The sequence below is a fragment of the Sturnus vulgaris genome, chromosome 6 (genome assembly GCF_052056855.1).
Source record: "Sturnus vulgaris isolate bStuVul1 chromosome 6, bStuVul1.hap1, whole genome shotgun sequence".
Classification (NCBI taxonomy): Eukaryota; Metazoa; Chordata; class Aves; order Passeriformes; family Sturnidae; genus Sturnus; species Sturnus vulgaris.
In genome coordinates, this window is record NC_142248.1 from 26119179 (window position 1) to 26136959 (window position 17781).

General features: G+C 45.1%; 1 protein-coding gene across 1 annotated transcript in view; it reads left to right on the top strand.

Annotated features, from left to right (window-relative positions):
* Positions 1-16380, top strand: part of ESRRB (estrogen related receptor beta) — a 40883-nt gene extending 24503 nt beyond the window's left edge. Inside the window, exons 5-6 of the mRNA XM_014893494.2 lie at positions 5547-5816; positions 11922-16380. Of these exons, the coding sequence (XP_014748980.1) occupies positions 5547-5816; positions 11922-12166 (515 nt within the window). The 3' untranslated portion in view covers positions 12167-16380. The remainder of the gene's footprint in view (positions 1-5546; positions 5817-11921) is intronic.
* Positions 16381-17781: the final 1401 nt, after the last annotated feature.

Here is a 17781-nt window from a genome sequence, read left to right on the forward strand (position 1 = left end):
GGGGTGGTATGGTGGACTTTCATGGTTTTGCACTACATCAACATGACCTAGGTCTGTGTGTTTATAGATGAATAAATATTATGGCAGTGACTGGACTTTATTGCTAATAACACCCTCTCAGCAGTGGGCATTCTTGTCCAGACTCAGGAAAGCTTGTCATAATGGATTTGTCACAGAACAAATCCCATTGCCATAGATGACATGCTATTGCCACTGAATCTCAAGGCTTCTTTGTTAACAAATAACGAGGACAACTTATTGGCAGTGTGACTGGCCTTGGAAGGCTCACTGACTACAGGCAGTGTGTGTCTGTGTGATTGAGTGACATAACAAGTGTCCCACAACTTCAGGTAGGGTGGACCAAGGCTGAAGGAGCAGATATGGCCCTCAGTGTTGAGTTCTGAGTTCTTCCCAGATTTGGATTGGGAAGGGAAAATGCTCCTCTCTCTCTCTAGTCTCTCTCCAACCCCACCAGGAATATACAGGTTGGATTTGTGTGTGGAGAAGGCTAGCTAGGGAACTTAGAGGATATCCTTGGGATTTACAAGGCTACTTTCCAAAGATTGCTTCACACATTCACTACGAACAACTCACTAAAGCTATAAACAGCTCACTTCTGCTATCTTCTGCCTTCTGTCCCCCTTCCTTTTGTCAGGAGAATATATGAGGCTCTGATACAGGATCACAGGATTTACTACATGTTGTCTATGTCTTCCACTGCATGGGTCTGTGTTGTTTTGCTTTGCTTCTTGTCTTTAAGTTCTTCATTTTTTTGATGAAGCATCTTAATATGAGAGATCAGACAGTTTAGTTTTCCCATGTATTTTGTTTTTTCTGTTGCTCTTCTTTTGGCTTTTTGGTAGCTGCTTCTCTTTTTCTGTAGAATGTTTCTCCTGGGACCCAAGAGTTAATGGTTCTATATGGAATATAGATTGTTATGAGATGGGACTATGAAGTCTGAAGTAACTTTTTCAGGACAGTATTTCTGAGAAGAGGTTAATCTTGGTGGTGCCCTTCTTACATGAGATCTGCCATATCTGCAGGGATTATACCCATCACTAGTGCTGGAATCCATCTGGGGCTGATTCATCACAAGTGGGGTTACAGTGATGATTAGAGAACTCAGCCTGGATTGCTCTACTAACCCAGTACTTGGTGTGTTAACAGGAGTGGTTTTAATGCAATGCAATTAGCTGCTACGGCTGTCCAGTGAGATGCTGTTGTACATCCCTCTAACCTTGGCTATTTCTGTTCACACAGAGTGCCCTGCTATTGTTTCCTACATTGTAACTGTGGGATGAGCCGAGTTCCCATAGAGTTTTCCGTCCTGGCAATACTATCCCAGAACAGAAGTACAGTAGAGATTGCTCCTGCACTGTGAAAAGGACTCTTCCTCTCCTTTCTGAAATCAGGACATACCAGCTATCATCTCAAATTTCTCTTTGTATTTTCCTCTCCTATCAAAGGCCCTACAACACAGTAACAGCCACAGTAATCAGCCTGGCACAGCTGAGACCAGCAGCAGTATTTTATAACGGGACTGTGCACAGGCAAGAGCTCAAGAATTGTTACATAAGAGATCAGTACTGAGAAAAAAAAAAAAGATAATCCATAATAATGGGACAAAAACTCTGTAGTTCTGCAACAAGTATGAAACATACTGAGTTATGCAGCAAGGGGGCAGAGCAGAGCAGGGCCAGGAGCCTGCCAGGTGTCTAAATTATCTATACCCTGTATTTCTGCCTTCCAAGAATTTTGAGCAAAACATTACATTGCTTCCTGTGTGCATAAACTCTTGGTCAGAGAGGGATGGAGAAAGGAGAAAAAGTAATATATTCCTGCCTTATAGTTATGCTGGAATTAGTAAAGAAAGATGTGACATTAAAGTCATACCAACCCTGAAGGATCCCAGGTGTCAACACAAACTTCTACCCCACAGTATTAGCAAATAAAATCAGTAAAACTTAAACACACTTTCCCGTGATAACAATAAAACATGATTTAATTGTGTTTAGCAAATGTTATCAGTTCAACAACCTTATTGGCCATGAGCTCAAAAGCCACACTTAGCCAATGTGGGGCTTCTGTATGAGGCCCCCTCTCCACACTACTCCCCTGCTCACTCTCCCCTCATGGAAATTGTCTTGGAACAACATCCACCTTTTCTTCTTTCTTTGATGCAGGGTGACAAGACTTCTCTTGAGGGGTGATGATGAAGGCTCTCCCAGGGTAGCTGTTGTGCTGTTCTCACCAGGAAGACATTAGTACTAGCACAGAATGAAATATGGCAAGTGGAGTGACAGCAGCTGTGTCTGGAGTGGCCTCAGATCCTATAATTACATCTCCTTTTATTACCTCTGCTAATGGCCCTCCAGGATGACAGAAATGATAATAAATTAACAGATTATGAACTCCACTTGCCACAAATTATGTGATTTTTTTTTTTTTTAATTCTGGGAGCTCCCACTGCCAAACCACTGAAAGAATAATAAAAAAAATAAAATAAAAAACCACCAACCTGAATGTTCCATCAGCTATTGAAAATAAAGCAGCTTTTCTCGAGATGTACCTGGGAAGGAGGGAAATACGTATGCAGCTCTGTGCCTACAGCCAGGGGCTTCTCTTTTGGGGCACTGGTAGATTAAGCACCTTTCAGGGTCAGACTTGAGAAAAGCAGCAAGAAATGGATCACTAAGGGCATTTTCTGGATGCTGGGCCATCAACAGCTCAAGGATGCAAAATAGTTGAATTCTAGCAATTCCTGGGAGCTGTAAGAGGACAGAAAATTTCACAGCTAGAGGTTCCCCAGTGTTAAAATCCCATAATAAATAGCAAACCTGTGATTTTGGTCAGGTGAAATTAACATTTACTTTCCCTGATCTCAACTCTTATAGCTTGAGAGAATTATATGATTTCACCTTTGCTGCAGTGCTTCGGGGACAGTCCATTAGTCCTTGCACTCCACATGTGTGAACGCTGGAGGGAAAGGCTCCCAGTTCTGTCAGACATTTCAAGTCCAGGCTTGACACCATAGCGCTCTCTCTTCCCACTCGCCTGCTGGAGCTGGAGTTGTTGGCTACCTGGGAATGCTTTTGGCCAGGGGCTTTCCCAGGTGGGTGGGGCAATTGCAGTTGGCTGTTCTGTTCTTCTTGGCAAAGGGTAAAATATGGTGTCTCCTGTTCTCACCTGCCACAACAGCCTCTGGGAAAGGGCAGTTAATAGAGATGCTGTGTGTACTGGCTACTGCTAGACTTAAATAATTTTTTCTTCTTAATTCTGTAGCAGAAAAGTACAAACCATGCCTGTCCTGGATCCCCTCACTCTACTACATGACTCAATCTTTAAGAAGTGTTGTTCACAGACTGCAGTGAGGCAATGCCCTAATGCCTTTTGTAATTCAGATGGGGAATGAAGATGCAGAAAGGCCATGTGACTGATCCAGAAAATGGACTTAAGGCAGCAACCTAAATGTTGGACTTATGTCCATGGTCAGAGCTAGGAGACGGATGACCAGAGGAGAGATCTCAGCTTCTAAAGAGTGGAACAGTGGCTGTGCACCTTTACTCTGATCTCAGGGCTAATCTCATCAGTTCCCTGTGCAGCAGGCAGACGTGTGGAGACAGGATCCCAAGTATTGGAGCTGCACTTGGACTGAGTCAGGAGAACTGCATTCCAGGGCAGCACAGTTCTCAGTGCAGGGCATAAGGGGCAGAAGGGTGAGGTAAAGGACAAGGCACCCACCTCCCAGCTTGAAAAAGAGGTGAGATTCTTCAGGGCTATGTGGAGCACAGGCTGTGCTGTACAGGAACCAGTCTCACAGTAATGGAGCTGGATTTGCAGCTCTTCTCCCCAGTAGCCTCGACTCCTCTTTAGCTGTTCCCTCTGGCACTCCTCCCCAATGGTTTATTGATTCTTCCCTCCCACCCACTGCTCCCCTCAGACCTTGCACACACAGCACGTGACAGCTGATTGGTATCTGTTAATTAATGTGGCCTGGGGCCTCTTTTCTATTCAGTGGCCTGATAAGGGAAATTGGATGTCCAAGGGCTGCCAGGCCATTATCACCCTTTGCTTCCCCTGGCAACACAAACACAAAACATGGCGTAGAGATAAATAAATACCACTAACCCATCCTTCTGCCTTCCCTTCCCCAGCTGAGATAGTGCAGATAGAAAAGGAGATCCCACAGTCAGTCAATATAGCAATCATCAGCTCTTTTGTTAATTGCCAACTTGATAACAAGAGAAATCAAATGATCATCATGGTGGCTGTGTACATAAGCCCCGATGTGGGGCCAAGAGCTATGAACAGGGGTGGGGTGTGGGATAAAGAAGTCCAGCTGAGTCTTGCATGCAGCCAGCAGAGTTGGGAGGCTTCTGCACAGAGGCTCATGAGTTCACAGGTGTCTTGGTGATCACCAAGGCTTCATATGCATCTGGGGGGAAAACTCCCTGGGGAGGCCGGTGGAGCATCACCCTCCCAGCTAAGGCATGTCTGGGTGTCCCATTCTTTCACAGCCCTAGGAACCTTTAGAAGCAAGGGGCTGCCATAAAAAGTACAATTTCTGCCTGTCCATGCTGGGCAAAAGCTGCCTAGAGAGAACCAACACACTGTGATTGACATTCCTGTTTGTAATGACTCCCAGGATCTTTAGTGGTCTGGCCTTCAAGCATACCAGGTATGGAAAGCATAACAGACAGTTTTCCTTCCCATGCACTTTTTTCCCTACCTTGAGGTGGACATTGCCTCTGTATTTTTTCCTCTTCACTTTCTCAAGTGGACTCTGAGGTCGTCAGGGTCTATCTTTGCTCTTTCTGTATTTTGCGAGAATATTTGGTTCACTGTGGGGGCTGTTCCATTGCTACCAGGTTTGGCTATGATTTAGGTACTTGTATGGCACCACAAAGGTATTCTGTCTCTGGATAGGATTGCAGGCAGAGCTACTGGTACGGAGATTAAAGTGTGCTGAATAGAAGAGGATTCTGTTCACAAATGTATTAATTTTTGGACACATTTTGGTACTTCGTTGTACTTTTTCTTATCTTTGCCAAAATGAGAGATTCTAGTAATACAAGATACTTGTAATTCAGGCCTGTGTCATTCCCCCCCATCTCATCAGAAGCCCTCTTTCCTGCCTTCTGGAGCTCTTCTCTGCTCATTTTTGAGCTGGGACAGACCAAATGGGCTGCAATACAGACCTGCAGAGGAAGAGAGGGAAGGTAATGTTGTACAAAAGAGTTGCTGCTATGAAAGAAGCAGTGGTCATTGAAAAGAGGTTGTCACCAACCTTGGGCTCCCATAAATGCAATCAGAGCATCAGAACTCCTGTTTAAGACTGTGGGTGGGCATAGGAGCAAAGAGAAGGGTAAGGTCCATGTGTGCTGATTGCTACATAAACAGGGTCACTTTAGTGAGTTGTTTGGGTTTTTTAAAGCAGCAGGTCAGTAGGGAAGAGTGCATGGTTTGAATCTTAGGGAAACTAAGGACCCTAGTCCTTAGGCTTTGCTGCACACCCATTTTACCCTGCTTGTCTTTTGCCCTGTTAGGGTTCTCCAACCTCTCCCTCGGAGACCAGATGAGCCTTCTGCAGAGTGCCTGGATGGAAATTCTCATCCTGGGCATTGTGTACCGCTCCCTGCCATATGAGGACAAGCTGGTCTATGCTGAGGACTACATAATGGATGAAGAGCATTCTCGTCTGACAGGGCTGCTGGAGCTCTACCTGGCCATCCTACAGCTGGTGCGCCGCTATAAGAAGCTCAAGGTGGAAAAGGAGGAATTTGTCACACTCAAAGCTCTGGCCCTCGCCAACTCAGGTACAGCCCTGGCCCAGCCACTCTTGCAACTAGGCAGTCAAGGCTCATGCTGTTATTTGACCTGAGAGGAGACTAGAGCCTACTGCCTAAGAATCTCTGCCTGTGTCATGCAACATTCTCAAAGCTCCACTCTAAGCTGGAAAGCAGGGAGAAAGGAGGCTTACTGCTGCTGGAGCCCTAGCTGTGCTCTGACCCTCTAGTAGGGAGTGGAACAGACAGGGATGGACTGGTTGCTGGTTTCAGGCAGTAAAAGGATCTGTGGAGGCCTTTTCCACTAGCAAGCCAACTCCAGTGCCATGAGCTCAGAAAAGGGATGTGAGCCACACTTGCATCCACCTCAGCAGTGTTGGTAAGATACAGCAATCAGGGAAACCCATCCCAATTTCAAAAAGCTGTGGGGTTGGGGCTGCCTGGCTCTGTCCTGGAGACGCTGAGGTACCAGAGGCACTGAATCCCTGTTTAACTGGGAGACACTGTAGATGTGGATCCAGCAGGCTGCATTGTATCAAAAACAGCCAGACACAGATTTGCTCAGGAGTCCCATCTGAAAGGGAAACTGCTAAAGCTACTGTGTGACAAGGGCTCCCTCTACATCCCCTGAGTCTCATTGTCTCACATCAGATCTCTTTGCCAAATTTGCACCATGCAGGTCACAGAATTCACTCTTGCAGCCCAGCCCTGAAACCGGTATCTGCATTTGGCTAAAGCTACTTTAAAGAAAAACACCCAGGGTGAAGCTGGAAGATTAAAAGAGGGGGAATCTTCATCTTGCTTGGCAGCTGACTCTAATAATTAATCATTCTCTCAGCTAAAAAACCCAAAAAAAAGCAGCATATCTTAATGTCTGTTTGCCTGAGTTCAGCCTCAAAAGAAGGATCTTTGTTGAGCTGGGTCCTATGACTCCGGGTCTTTTTATACCTGACAGCTTGATATGATAAACTTCCTGTTCCATAGTTGTGTTCCTTGGATATGGATATATGGATATGGACGTGGTCCAGGATTCTGGGAGGCTGCCTGACTATTTTACACCATTCTGTCCCTGTTTGCCATCCATCCATTTCTTAGCAGTAGCAATATAAAAGAAAAAAAAAAATTCCTTACAGTTCATTGATACAAATGTTGAGCAGCAGCTTGTTTTTTTACTGATCCCATGAGAAAACTCCTTCTTCAGGGATGATTCACCGCTGATAGCTACTGTGAGATCTGTCATCTAGCCAGTTACTAATCAATTGAAAGTGTTCTTTATTGATATTGCATAGTGCTAATTTTTTAATGAGAATGTCCTGTGGTCCTAAGCCAAGTGTCTTATAAAAACCTAAGTCTATTATATCTGTGCAGTTAACTTTATCAACCAAACTTGTAATCTCATCAGAGAATGAAATCAAGTTTGTTTGACAAGACCTCTCTTCCCAAGTATCATGTTGACTGGCAGTAAAATCACAGAATCATTTATGATGGAAAAAAACTTTAAGATCACCACTTCCAACTGTTAACCCAGCACTGCCAAGTCAAACACAAAACCATGTCCCTAAGTGCCACATTTACATGTCCTATAAATGCCATCTTATTAGTCTCAATTGAATGTCACCTTTATTTTTTCCCGTTTTTTTTTTTGCCCTGGCTCACATCCGGCTAGCATAGAAATTATCAGATAAGACCTGGGAAAATATGTGCATCATTAGAACATTTCCAGTCATCTTGAATTTCTTAAGAATACCAAGACTAATTAATCTGCCCTGGATGACCCTCAGCCAGAAATTTTAGAACTTTTAAAGCCAAGTTATCCAGCTCTGCTGATTTCTGTGAAGTTTGTCCTAATACCTTCTTGCATAAACAACAAACTGAAGTCTTGATCATCTTCATATAATACAGGTGTACAAAGCTTCTCTTTTCCAAATAAGACAGAAATACTCATACAGGACTTCTATCTACTCTGCACTGCTATTAATAGGTTAATCATCTCCAGCTGAAAAGAGCCCCCCTACAAATGATCATTTTTCTTCTATTCCTTAAATATTTATAAAACTTCTTTACTGTCCGTTCTTTACTTAGCCCTTCTAGACATGGCTTATCCTCGTATGTCCTTCATTTCCCCTATTGTTTTTCTGCACTTCATAACTTTGTTCCCTTTCTCAATTTCTCATATATTGCTTTTATAATTTTAATTGCTGCCTTCACTTTGCCAGTGAACCAGGATGGGCAGATGGCCAAGGCTAGCCTCTCTTGTCTGTGCAATGGTGGCTATGGGTGATGTCATCACCCTGTTAAGACCCTGTCTACCAGGAGGGTCACAGGATTGAACAGGGAGAAGGGCTCCTCAGAGAGGCTGAAGTGCTAAGGTAGCAGATGTGACAGGAGAAGTGCCACACTGGGACATTTAGCTGGCCTGTGCTGTGGACACTGTTGTCAAGTTTTTCACAGTGCAACAGAAGCACTCTCTGCTGTTGTTGCTCACTGTGCTTCCAGGACTAAGCCCAGAGTAAAGCTTATGAGACATTCTCCACAGGAGGGGAGTAACACTGAACAAAGACAGAGCAGAACAACCAACACTCATCAGATGCTTTGGGGCTCCATTTCCAGTGCTGTGGAGTAAAGAAACCGAGGTAAGGGTCAGGAGGCACAGGCCAAAGCATGTTCTCAGCTGGATGGAAAGAATCACTCTGACTTCACTGGTTTCTCCTAGTGCAGCTGGAAGTGTAGCTATGCAGAAATATAATTCACAAAAGTCCTGCTTTGTTATTTGTATTGAAACATATGAAAGCAAAGCATGGGATTTTGTTTTTCATGTAATTAAAGCTTCTTGCAACACACAGATAAGGAAGCTAGAATAGGGCAAGTGTATTTTTCTGTTGTAACCTAACATTGAACCTTCACATTCTTTTAATGCCAGTTATTTTTCTTAGTGTATTTTTGACAGAGCCTGCATGTGTGTGCTTGCCATGCAAACAGTCAATTCCTACAATAGGAGGAGAGCAGTTTGGGCCAGGCTTCAGCTCCCTTGGATCAGAGATAAGCTCAAAGATGAACACCTAGATTAGCACCTGTGCTGCCTAAAACTGCTTTCTGCCTTCCCTCCCATGTAGATAAATTCTGGGTATAATTGCTCAAGCAATTCTAGGGACTTTTATAGCCCTATGTATACTGACCGTTTGGTTCTAGGAATTCAAACAAATGAAAATAGAAGTGGGAGCTCACTCAGAATTATTAGAGAAGAAGCTGACAGTAGGCTGATCTCTGAGTCCTTGGTGTGACGCACCAACAACACACCTGCTGGGACTGGCAAAGATAATTCAAGGGATGTCTGTCCAGTAAGTGCATTTCAGAGAGCTGAGGGATGAATTCTTAATTCCCAGAGCAGTAGGCAAGTCCCAGACCATATGATCACCCATTTTTTTAACAGAGTAGAGGTGATATAGACCTAATTTGTTACCCTTCAGAGTCAGCAGTCCATTTTTAAGCATTCCTAGGTCCTCTATCCTGAGGAATAAAAATTGACCAGCCTATGTATTGAGGAGCCCTCTAGGTTAGCATACAGCACACATTCATTTTAGGACATCCCAGAGTGGCCAAAATTTATTTCCCCTTTTCTTTCTGCAATGCATTTTAATGCTAAGATAGAGTGAGCAATGTCTGGGTCTGGCAAAGGGATGCATAGCAAATTTTAATGGGTATTAATGGGTCCTGTAAGGTTCCTATTCCTGTCAGAAGCTGCAAGAAGAGAGTTAGGTAAGGAAGCAGTGGGCCTTGTCCATTCTCACACCTGCCCTGTACCCCATGCCAGCAGTGCTGGAGACAGGCTCCTGGTATGAAGCCCAGCTTCTAGGCCAGCTGACCCTCAGGGACATGGTCAGGCAGCCTGCCCCCAACCTCAGCGCTCTGATAGCTGTAAAAATTCATAGCTATTGATTTCGTAATTAACAGTTTATCAATGCCATCGACACCAGTTCACTGATGGATTGCAAGGAAATTAATCCTGCAATATTCTTTTATTTTTTGCAGTCAGATGCCAATTTTGAGCTTCTTTCAGCAGAGTGTGGTGGGGGTGGGGCAGACTTTGATCTTTATTTCCCCAGTTTCTCTCACTGTATACACTTAGTTATTTAGTGCTTTTAAGTCTTGTCACCTTTACAGAAGCCAGGTGGCAGAAGGGAAGTTTTGGCATTCTGTCTAGTGTACAGCAGCAGTACCCAAAAGCAGAGCACCCACTTCACCCTGAAACATGGCTAATTGCACAGCAATTCTACCATCCACTGGGATCTGCAAACTCTGACAGGCTTCAGATTACTTCTCCCCCTTGTGACCCTAGCCAGAAGGACACTCAACAGAAAGGACAGAGGACATTCCAGCTTTTGATATTTCCAGCCTTCAAAACGACCTCTGCGAGGTTTTCTTGGCAGGAAACAGATCCCACTTACTTCTCTTGGATTGTGCATGGAGATTTTTCAGAGATGCTACCTGGCTGGGAGAAGTTGCCCAGCTGACTTGGAAACATGCTTCTTTCTCCCTACTTTTCAGAATCAACCTCTGTGTGTAGCTCAGGTCCCTGTGATGACCTAGCAGCCCTCTTCTGAGCTTCTTTGCCTGGTCTCTCGGATGAAAAGTGTAAATGTATCAAGAATCGTTCTTCAGTAGGCTTCTTGGGGATACTTCCCTTTAATACCTTCTTAATTAGTGCATTCCTTCTAAACAGCTTCTTAAACAGCTTTCTTGCTAGACATAATATTTTCCCAACTGTTGTAATACTTTATAAATCATGAATCATAAATAGCATTTTTACCATAAATGTATCTTACAAAATTCACAGTCTCTAATTTGTGTTGTGCTTTCCATAAAGATGACACATGTTTCTAGAGAGATTTTGGCACTTCAGTCTGCTTTCCTCCCCTTCACTGCTGTCACTCTGGGGAGCCCATGTCCTCACATTTGTGTTTGTGTGTAGGCTGAGCCAGAGCACTGCCACACTGCAAAGCCCAGGCTGTGATGGCAGGTGGTGCAACTACACGTATGTATGTGTGCTTGCCATACTCTCTCTTTGCCATTGCTTCTGTATTTGTTGCCTTGTGGCAGGAATCTTTATCAATAGGTTCAGTATTGATTAAAAGTCTCTGAACAATGAAGACAAGGCATCAGTGTCTCCAGCTCTGTCATGGTTGTAAGAAAGAAGCACGTATCAGCAAGATGAAAAAGGAGAAAACCTTTGGTGATGCTGTGCCTCTCTGCTCTTCAGTGCTTCCCTCTGACACCATAACTTACCCCACAGGTTTAGCAGTCTGTGTTCAACACAGTTCCCTATCGCAGCCCTTACCAGCTAGCTACCTTCGCTTCACAGCCACACCAAGGAGCCTTGCAAACCCTGCTAGCCCCTCCAACAGCTCATAGAAATCCAACTGGCAGCCTAAGGGAAGAGGCCTTGCAGGAGCCATGGGTTTCCTCTATTCCAGCAGGAAGCTCCTTGAGCAGCTGCTGGCAGTCTCTGAAAACAGGGGCATATGCACAAAGGTGGGTCTGGCAACACCCCTGGGCACACTGGCTGTGACCTACTGGGGCTTTTCTGTTTTGCTGACACCCTTAGCAGCTGCACGGCAATTAGGCAGTTTAGACAGATGAAGCGCTATAGCAGCGTTAATTATTCTTAATGAGATTGCTCCCAAGCGGCAGCACAGCAGCTGCTGCCCCTTGCAGGGTGACTCTCCCCATAAGGAGCATGGAGGGCAAGTGAAAGTGCAAATCACAAAGGCCCCTGCCTGACCCCTGCATTGCATTGGGGTGGCTGGCAAAATTGGCAGCACACAGGGCACGTGTGTCACCCACCTACCCCTGGCAATCTTACTGTCCCTGCACTGCTAGGGCCAACACACAGGGCTGCTGCCAAACTTCAGGCAGCAGCACCACCCCTGCCAGCAAGCTGGTTTTTTTCCACTTAAGAAACAAACCAAACAACACCCCTCAACCCCTGCCCTGGGGAGGGAGGGAACAAAAACAACCCAAAACCCCCCCACAGGAACAGATAAGAAGGAAAGAAAAAATCATTAGCTTCAGAACCATAAAGGATTTCTTTTCTCATGTCTGACTTGTCTGTTTGCTGTCTTTTCTCCCTCACCCCAGACTCCATGCACATAGAGGACATGGATGCAGTGCAGAAACTCCAGGACCTTCTCCACGAAGCCCTGCAGGACTACGAGCTGAGTCAGCGCAATGAGGAGCCCCGGCGAGCAGGCAAGCTGCTCCTGACCTTGCCCCTCCTGCGGCAGACGGCTGCTAAAGCTGTGCAGCACTTCTACAGCATCAAACTGCAGGGCAAGGTTCCCATGCATAAACTCTTCCTAGAAATGCTAGAGGCAAAGGTCTGACAGCCCCAGCACCAGCCGACTGTGGCCGGGGAACAAACTAGAAACAAAGATGCAGACAACGGAGCAATCCAAACAGCAGCAGCAGCCACCGCCGGCTTTTATCTCCAATCATTTATTATGGAAGAATTATTTAATGTCTATCTGTCGGCGTGACTGCAGAATCTTGTGTACAGGAGGGGGGAAACTTTTAATCAGTCACCTGTTTCTCTTTTTTTCATTGTTTTCTCTGTGGGAAATACCAGATTATGCTCTTGCACTTGTTGAGGCATCATCGGGGCTCAGCCCCTCTGATCAGTGATGCTCTCAGCGCTGTCCAGGCTGCCTGCTTCCCAGCTCCCTCTGCCAGATCTGGTGGGGGAGTGGGGCAGAAGCAGGAAGAGAGGAAGAATACAGTCAATATAAATTTTATCTGCTAGTGTTACGAGGAGTCAGTTAGAAAGGGAAGCAGCCACGGTCCTTTTTTTTTTTGCCACCTTTCTGACTCTTACCATAGAGTAGATGCTCCTTTGGAGAGCAATGCTGCTGGACCTCTCCTGAACAAAAAGGCTGCCTCCCAGACTCCTCTAACACTTGTACATACAGGCCCCACTCCTTACTGGGAAAGATGCTCCTAACTGTGTAAGATATTCTGCCACCTTGTACAGTGTGTCATTACGCCTGGCTAGTCCCTCCCATGTACAACCCTCGCAGGCCCCTGAAGAGGTAGGAGGTATGTACCTGAGAAAATGCAAGTCTTTCCCAAATGGCAACAGAAAAGAGCCTGATGTTATGCTTCAGTGCTGGGTTGACTTGATAATCTCTGCATCCTCTCCTATGTGGTGCTAACTACAATTCTTCCACACTTTTCACCCCATAGTGTATCACACCTGCCTCTTCAGCTCAGCTGAGTGCCATTCCCTACCTGTTCCTTGTGGCAGAGAACACAAGGCTTTGTCTGCATGGTTACTGCCCAAGTATAAATACACTCCAAACCAGACCTTTCCTAGACTCATTAGAGCTCTTTGGCTCCACAGAGACTTTAGGCTTATTGCCAAATTCTAGTTAGGAGTCAAGGGCACTGCTTTTCAGAGGAGGCAGCTCTAGAGCCTGAGAGGTTGCTTTCTTGTGGCAGCCTAGGGAAATAAATTAGAGGGTGGCATGAAACCCCTGCTACTCCAACTACTGTCTTCACCTGCCTCATCCCATTATCCTCAGCAGCAGGAAAAGAGCTAGCATAGGTTAAACCTGGGGCTGGTAAGAGGTTATCTTGCTGATCAGAAAGCAAATACCTGACCTTGAGGTGGTGAGAGAAGAACAGGGGGAATGTTTATTTACTCCTCTTATGTAATCAGGTTCCTGCTGTCTCCAAGACCTGGTTTAGATCTGCTGCCTAAGCCATAATTGCTGCATTCCCAGTAGCCAGAGGGGAATGTAGGTGACTGAAAAAACTGACTGTTGGTGTTCTCTGAAACTTTATTTTCTAGGTCACTTAGTTTTAAGCCATCCTGAGCTGACGAAACCTGAGTATATTGTCTTTTCTTGTGGTCAGCAGCATGACACTAGAGGTGAGAAAAAACCTCTGATCTACATTTGAGACACCACTAACTCTCTTGCCTCTGTTCTCCTCGAGCTTCCACCCCTTCCTGACTTCCCCAGGAAAAAGGTGGTGTGTCAGAGGAGTAATTTGCCCTCAGGAGGAAGTCTTCCAAACCAGGGTTGAGGTGTTTGATCAGAGACACTGGGTGCTTGTTTTCTGCTGGAGCAGAATGTGTCCCAGCAGGGCTGTCAGTACTGCAGGACCCTGCCCTGGCAGGCTCAGACACAGGGGTGCACATGGTGACCTCTCAGCTCTCACAGCCAGCCCACACCTTGTACTTAAGTTAGTTCCATTCCATCTCCTTTGAGTTCTTCCTATGCTACACAGTCACTCATTTTGTACTCACTTGATAAAGGATTTGTCTTGCTTCAGGCATATTAGCAAACCACCAGAGACCTAAGGGGCAGAAGGCACATGGGGCCTGGGATTCCTTCTGTGCTCACAGCAGCAGCAATTACACAGTGGCCTTGTGCTTTGAGCAAATACTCGTGCTTCTCTCCCCCATTCCCTCCCAGAGGCAGCTGGGGAGAAAATGAGAGGCTTTTGGTTGCACTCGTGATCCCTGTACCCATCTGTGACTGAGGGACCAAAGTGAAATGCATGCCACCATTACAGAGCCAGCCTGTCATGTGCTGTACTCTGGCAACTTTTTCTGACTGTGGTATAATTGCTTTCACAGATGTGCTGGGTTGCATTAACACCTATAAGTTTGACTCACTTGACCACTGCTGCAATGCTGCCAAATCCCACCCAGCTGAGCTGCAGCACATTGTGTCCCAGCCTGCTGTGCAAAGGTAGCTGTCCCAAAAAGGGGTTTAAAAGATTCTAAGAAGCTATTCTTACTCTGTTGGGCCCTGCTGGAAAGGTCACTTACTCACACACCAACATACCCACCCAATCCCTCCACCCCCCCCAAAAAAAAAAAACAAAACCAAAATTACCCAGAAACAACCCCAAAAGCTCTTCTAGCTTTGTTGTATTTGAACTCAGGCCTGGTCTCCATAATAGGAAACTATCTACAAAACATGATTATGGAGAGCTGCTGAGTTAGCTTCTAGCTCACAGAGACTGCTGGCTATTTAGATTAGGACAATGGGATGGAGGCAACTCCTGCCTTGGCGCAGCAATACCAAGAAGATACCAAATACATTTTTTTCCAGGAACTTCTTTCTCCGTTAAAGCTGCATAATGTTGGAGCCCATCTGAATATTCTTCATGGCTTGAAGATAATATGCAGGGAAATGTTTGCATTTCTTCTGAAATAGGATGAGAAGTGAACCAGACAGGATATATTAAACTCTCTAACCGAGGAATGCAAGCTCTTCCCCAGGAACTGGGACACAAACACCTGTCTAGATTTAACCCTTAAAAGGCTTGTAACATCCTAAATTGGGAGGCAGGTCAGGTCTCTTGAGCCCTGCAAACAAGAGCAGGAATCACAATCATCTCTTCCCAGTTACTCTGATCTGCTGTGCATCATTGGTACTATCACACTGACACAGCTGAGGAGCATTTCCAGCTACACAATGAGCTGGGATTGCAGAGGAGTGTAACATAGTGTAGTCCCCCCAATGCACTTTGAAGTAGGAAATGAAGCTTCAGCAACTGCTTAGGTCTTTGAATGTTCACAGTCTCTTACAAAAAGGTCTGGGGATGTGGAAGTGAGACATGAACTAGGAAATGGGTTCTGGGTCAGTGCCCTTTATGCTGCTCATTTGTAATATAGGATTCCCAGAGTCAGTGTCACACAGCTGTCCTTCTTCATGGGGTAAAAGATGATGGAGCTTGAGCCTTGGGACACAGATGGGCTCTATGACTTAAAGAAAAGAGAAGCAATAGAGGTAAGTGTATCAGTGACAGTGAATAAACTCACACCAGCAACTATGGTAAAAGCAGCTCCAGCCCCTGATTTGCATGCGTGGAAAACAGAAACCACGTACCTGTCAGCTACTACAAAAGGCAGTTCTTCCCAAGTGACCAGCGCTTCTGTTTTGGGCACATTTTCTCCGGGAACAGCAGTGTCTGACCTGTAATGCAAAACAAATTTCATGGGGATCAATTAAAAGGTAAATTACTACTCTGGATTTAGGTTTCTGGGGAAACCTGGGCATTACACCTCCTAGCAAATCTGTGAAGCTACAAGAAACGTCCCCACAACAATCAGAACCTTGCAGTATTGCTCATGCTAAGGGGGCATTATTTTTCTCTTTGTAAGCTATGTCATCTTTTTTTTTTTTTAACTGTTATAAATATATAAAATAAAACATGCTTCACCAGAAACATGTAAGCAGCTATTAGAGGGGCAAGTAATTGAGAAAGACCCTAGAATGTAACATGTTGAGCTTGCATTACCAATTGGAGCTAAGAAAACAGAGCTTCCACTTTGTATCCACAAGCTATAATCAATTGTATGGCCAAAGGCCGCTCTGTTGTTCTTGTGGCTAGGTTATGTGGTGAAGCCAGAGACAGAGGCTGTGAGAATGATGCAGAGAGTCATAGACAGTCAGTGAAATAAACAGTATCTACTTAACTATTATCTGCTCCTAAAAAAATAACAACCTGTTAAATAAATTGTATTCCTGTGGTACAGGTCATTTCAAACAAAACGAGAAATAAAACAAAGAATTGTAAAAACTAATGCAGACAGAGTAATGTTTATTGTGTTTAGGAGCTGCTCTGTTTTGTCCCTCGGGATGCATATGGCTCCACAGAAAAGGCTTCTGTGGGGGGGAAGGTGTGATCTCTCTGTATTTGCTGCAGAAGACCAGGAAACCCCCAGCCCTCTCACTTAGAAATGTTCATTTCATATTTTCCCATATAAAAAAAATTCTCAGCAAGCTTCTAAGTTTTCATGAGGTGAGCTTTGCTGAAGTCTTTGCCACAGACCAGTCTATTTCTCCCCCTCACTCCTTTTCTTTCCATGTTTTACACTTCACTGGTGCAAAGAATAAACAGGAGCTAGTGATGAAAAAATCTTGAAGTTGTTCCAGTGGGAAAAAAAACTTTAATCATAAAATAGACCACTGGCTTAAACCCAGCAGTGACATCATGAATGTTGCAATATTACAGCAGCTGCCCAGTGCTTATGAAGTAGATGCAAGTGCTAAAGTTGTGGCATTCGCATTGATCTGGTGGTCAGGCAAGAGGGAAAGCTCATAGCTGCTTAAAAAAGCAGAAGGAAATGCACTGTGCTAATTGAGGCAGAGATGTGAGAAACAAGGACCCCAGGTTTTTGTTCTACCTCTGGTTCTGTCAGAGGTACCAGACACCATCCCACCCTGTTTAAGAACTTCTAGCTCCAACACACCTCAGCCAACGCTGCTAATGTCCTTGTTTTGGGCAGTGGCACTCACTGGGATGATGCATCAAACCAGGCAGTCAAGAGGCTGCTCAGCCTGCCCTCTGAAGAGGAGGTGGTGGCAGAATTAGTGGTGGCCAGTGGAAAAGGCCTTGTGCTAAAAATGAGCCTGAATGAAAAAACATGAGCATAGAGCTGCAGTGGGACATGAAGTGTGACAAGCTTTTTCTACACTGGAAACAGCCACCCCCAGCCCCAACAGTCAGCAGCACCCTGACTGTGATGGACGCAGTCTCAGAACCAACACAGTCCCTTCCAGGTTCTCATACACAGCTCACAGTCACACACAGCTCACCTTCATTGCCTGTATAAGTCCTTGGAATGTTGTATCCATTCACAGGTTTGGATTTGGCCACCTCAGTAGGACTTTTAAATGGACCCTACTTCAGATTAAATATAGCAAAGGAATGTCAATTTGTGGCTTTTGGGGTTCTGAAAAGTTCATGGGGCACTGGAGCTGATGGTGTCAAGAGACAGGTAAGGAGAGCCAGTGGACTACAGAGAGCTTGAGCCCCAATGTCAAGAAGAGAAGGGGGATTGTCTTCACTATAAGCCCATGTGGCATTGAGAGAAACCGAGGCCAACTCTGATATTTCCTCTTACAGATGAGCTTCACAGGAAATAGTAGGAAAATACTCTTAATTTCTCTGATTAGCTGGAGAGGAAAACAGGTTTCTTTAC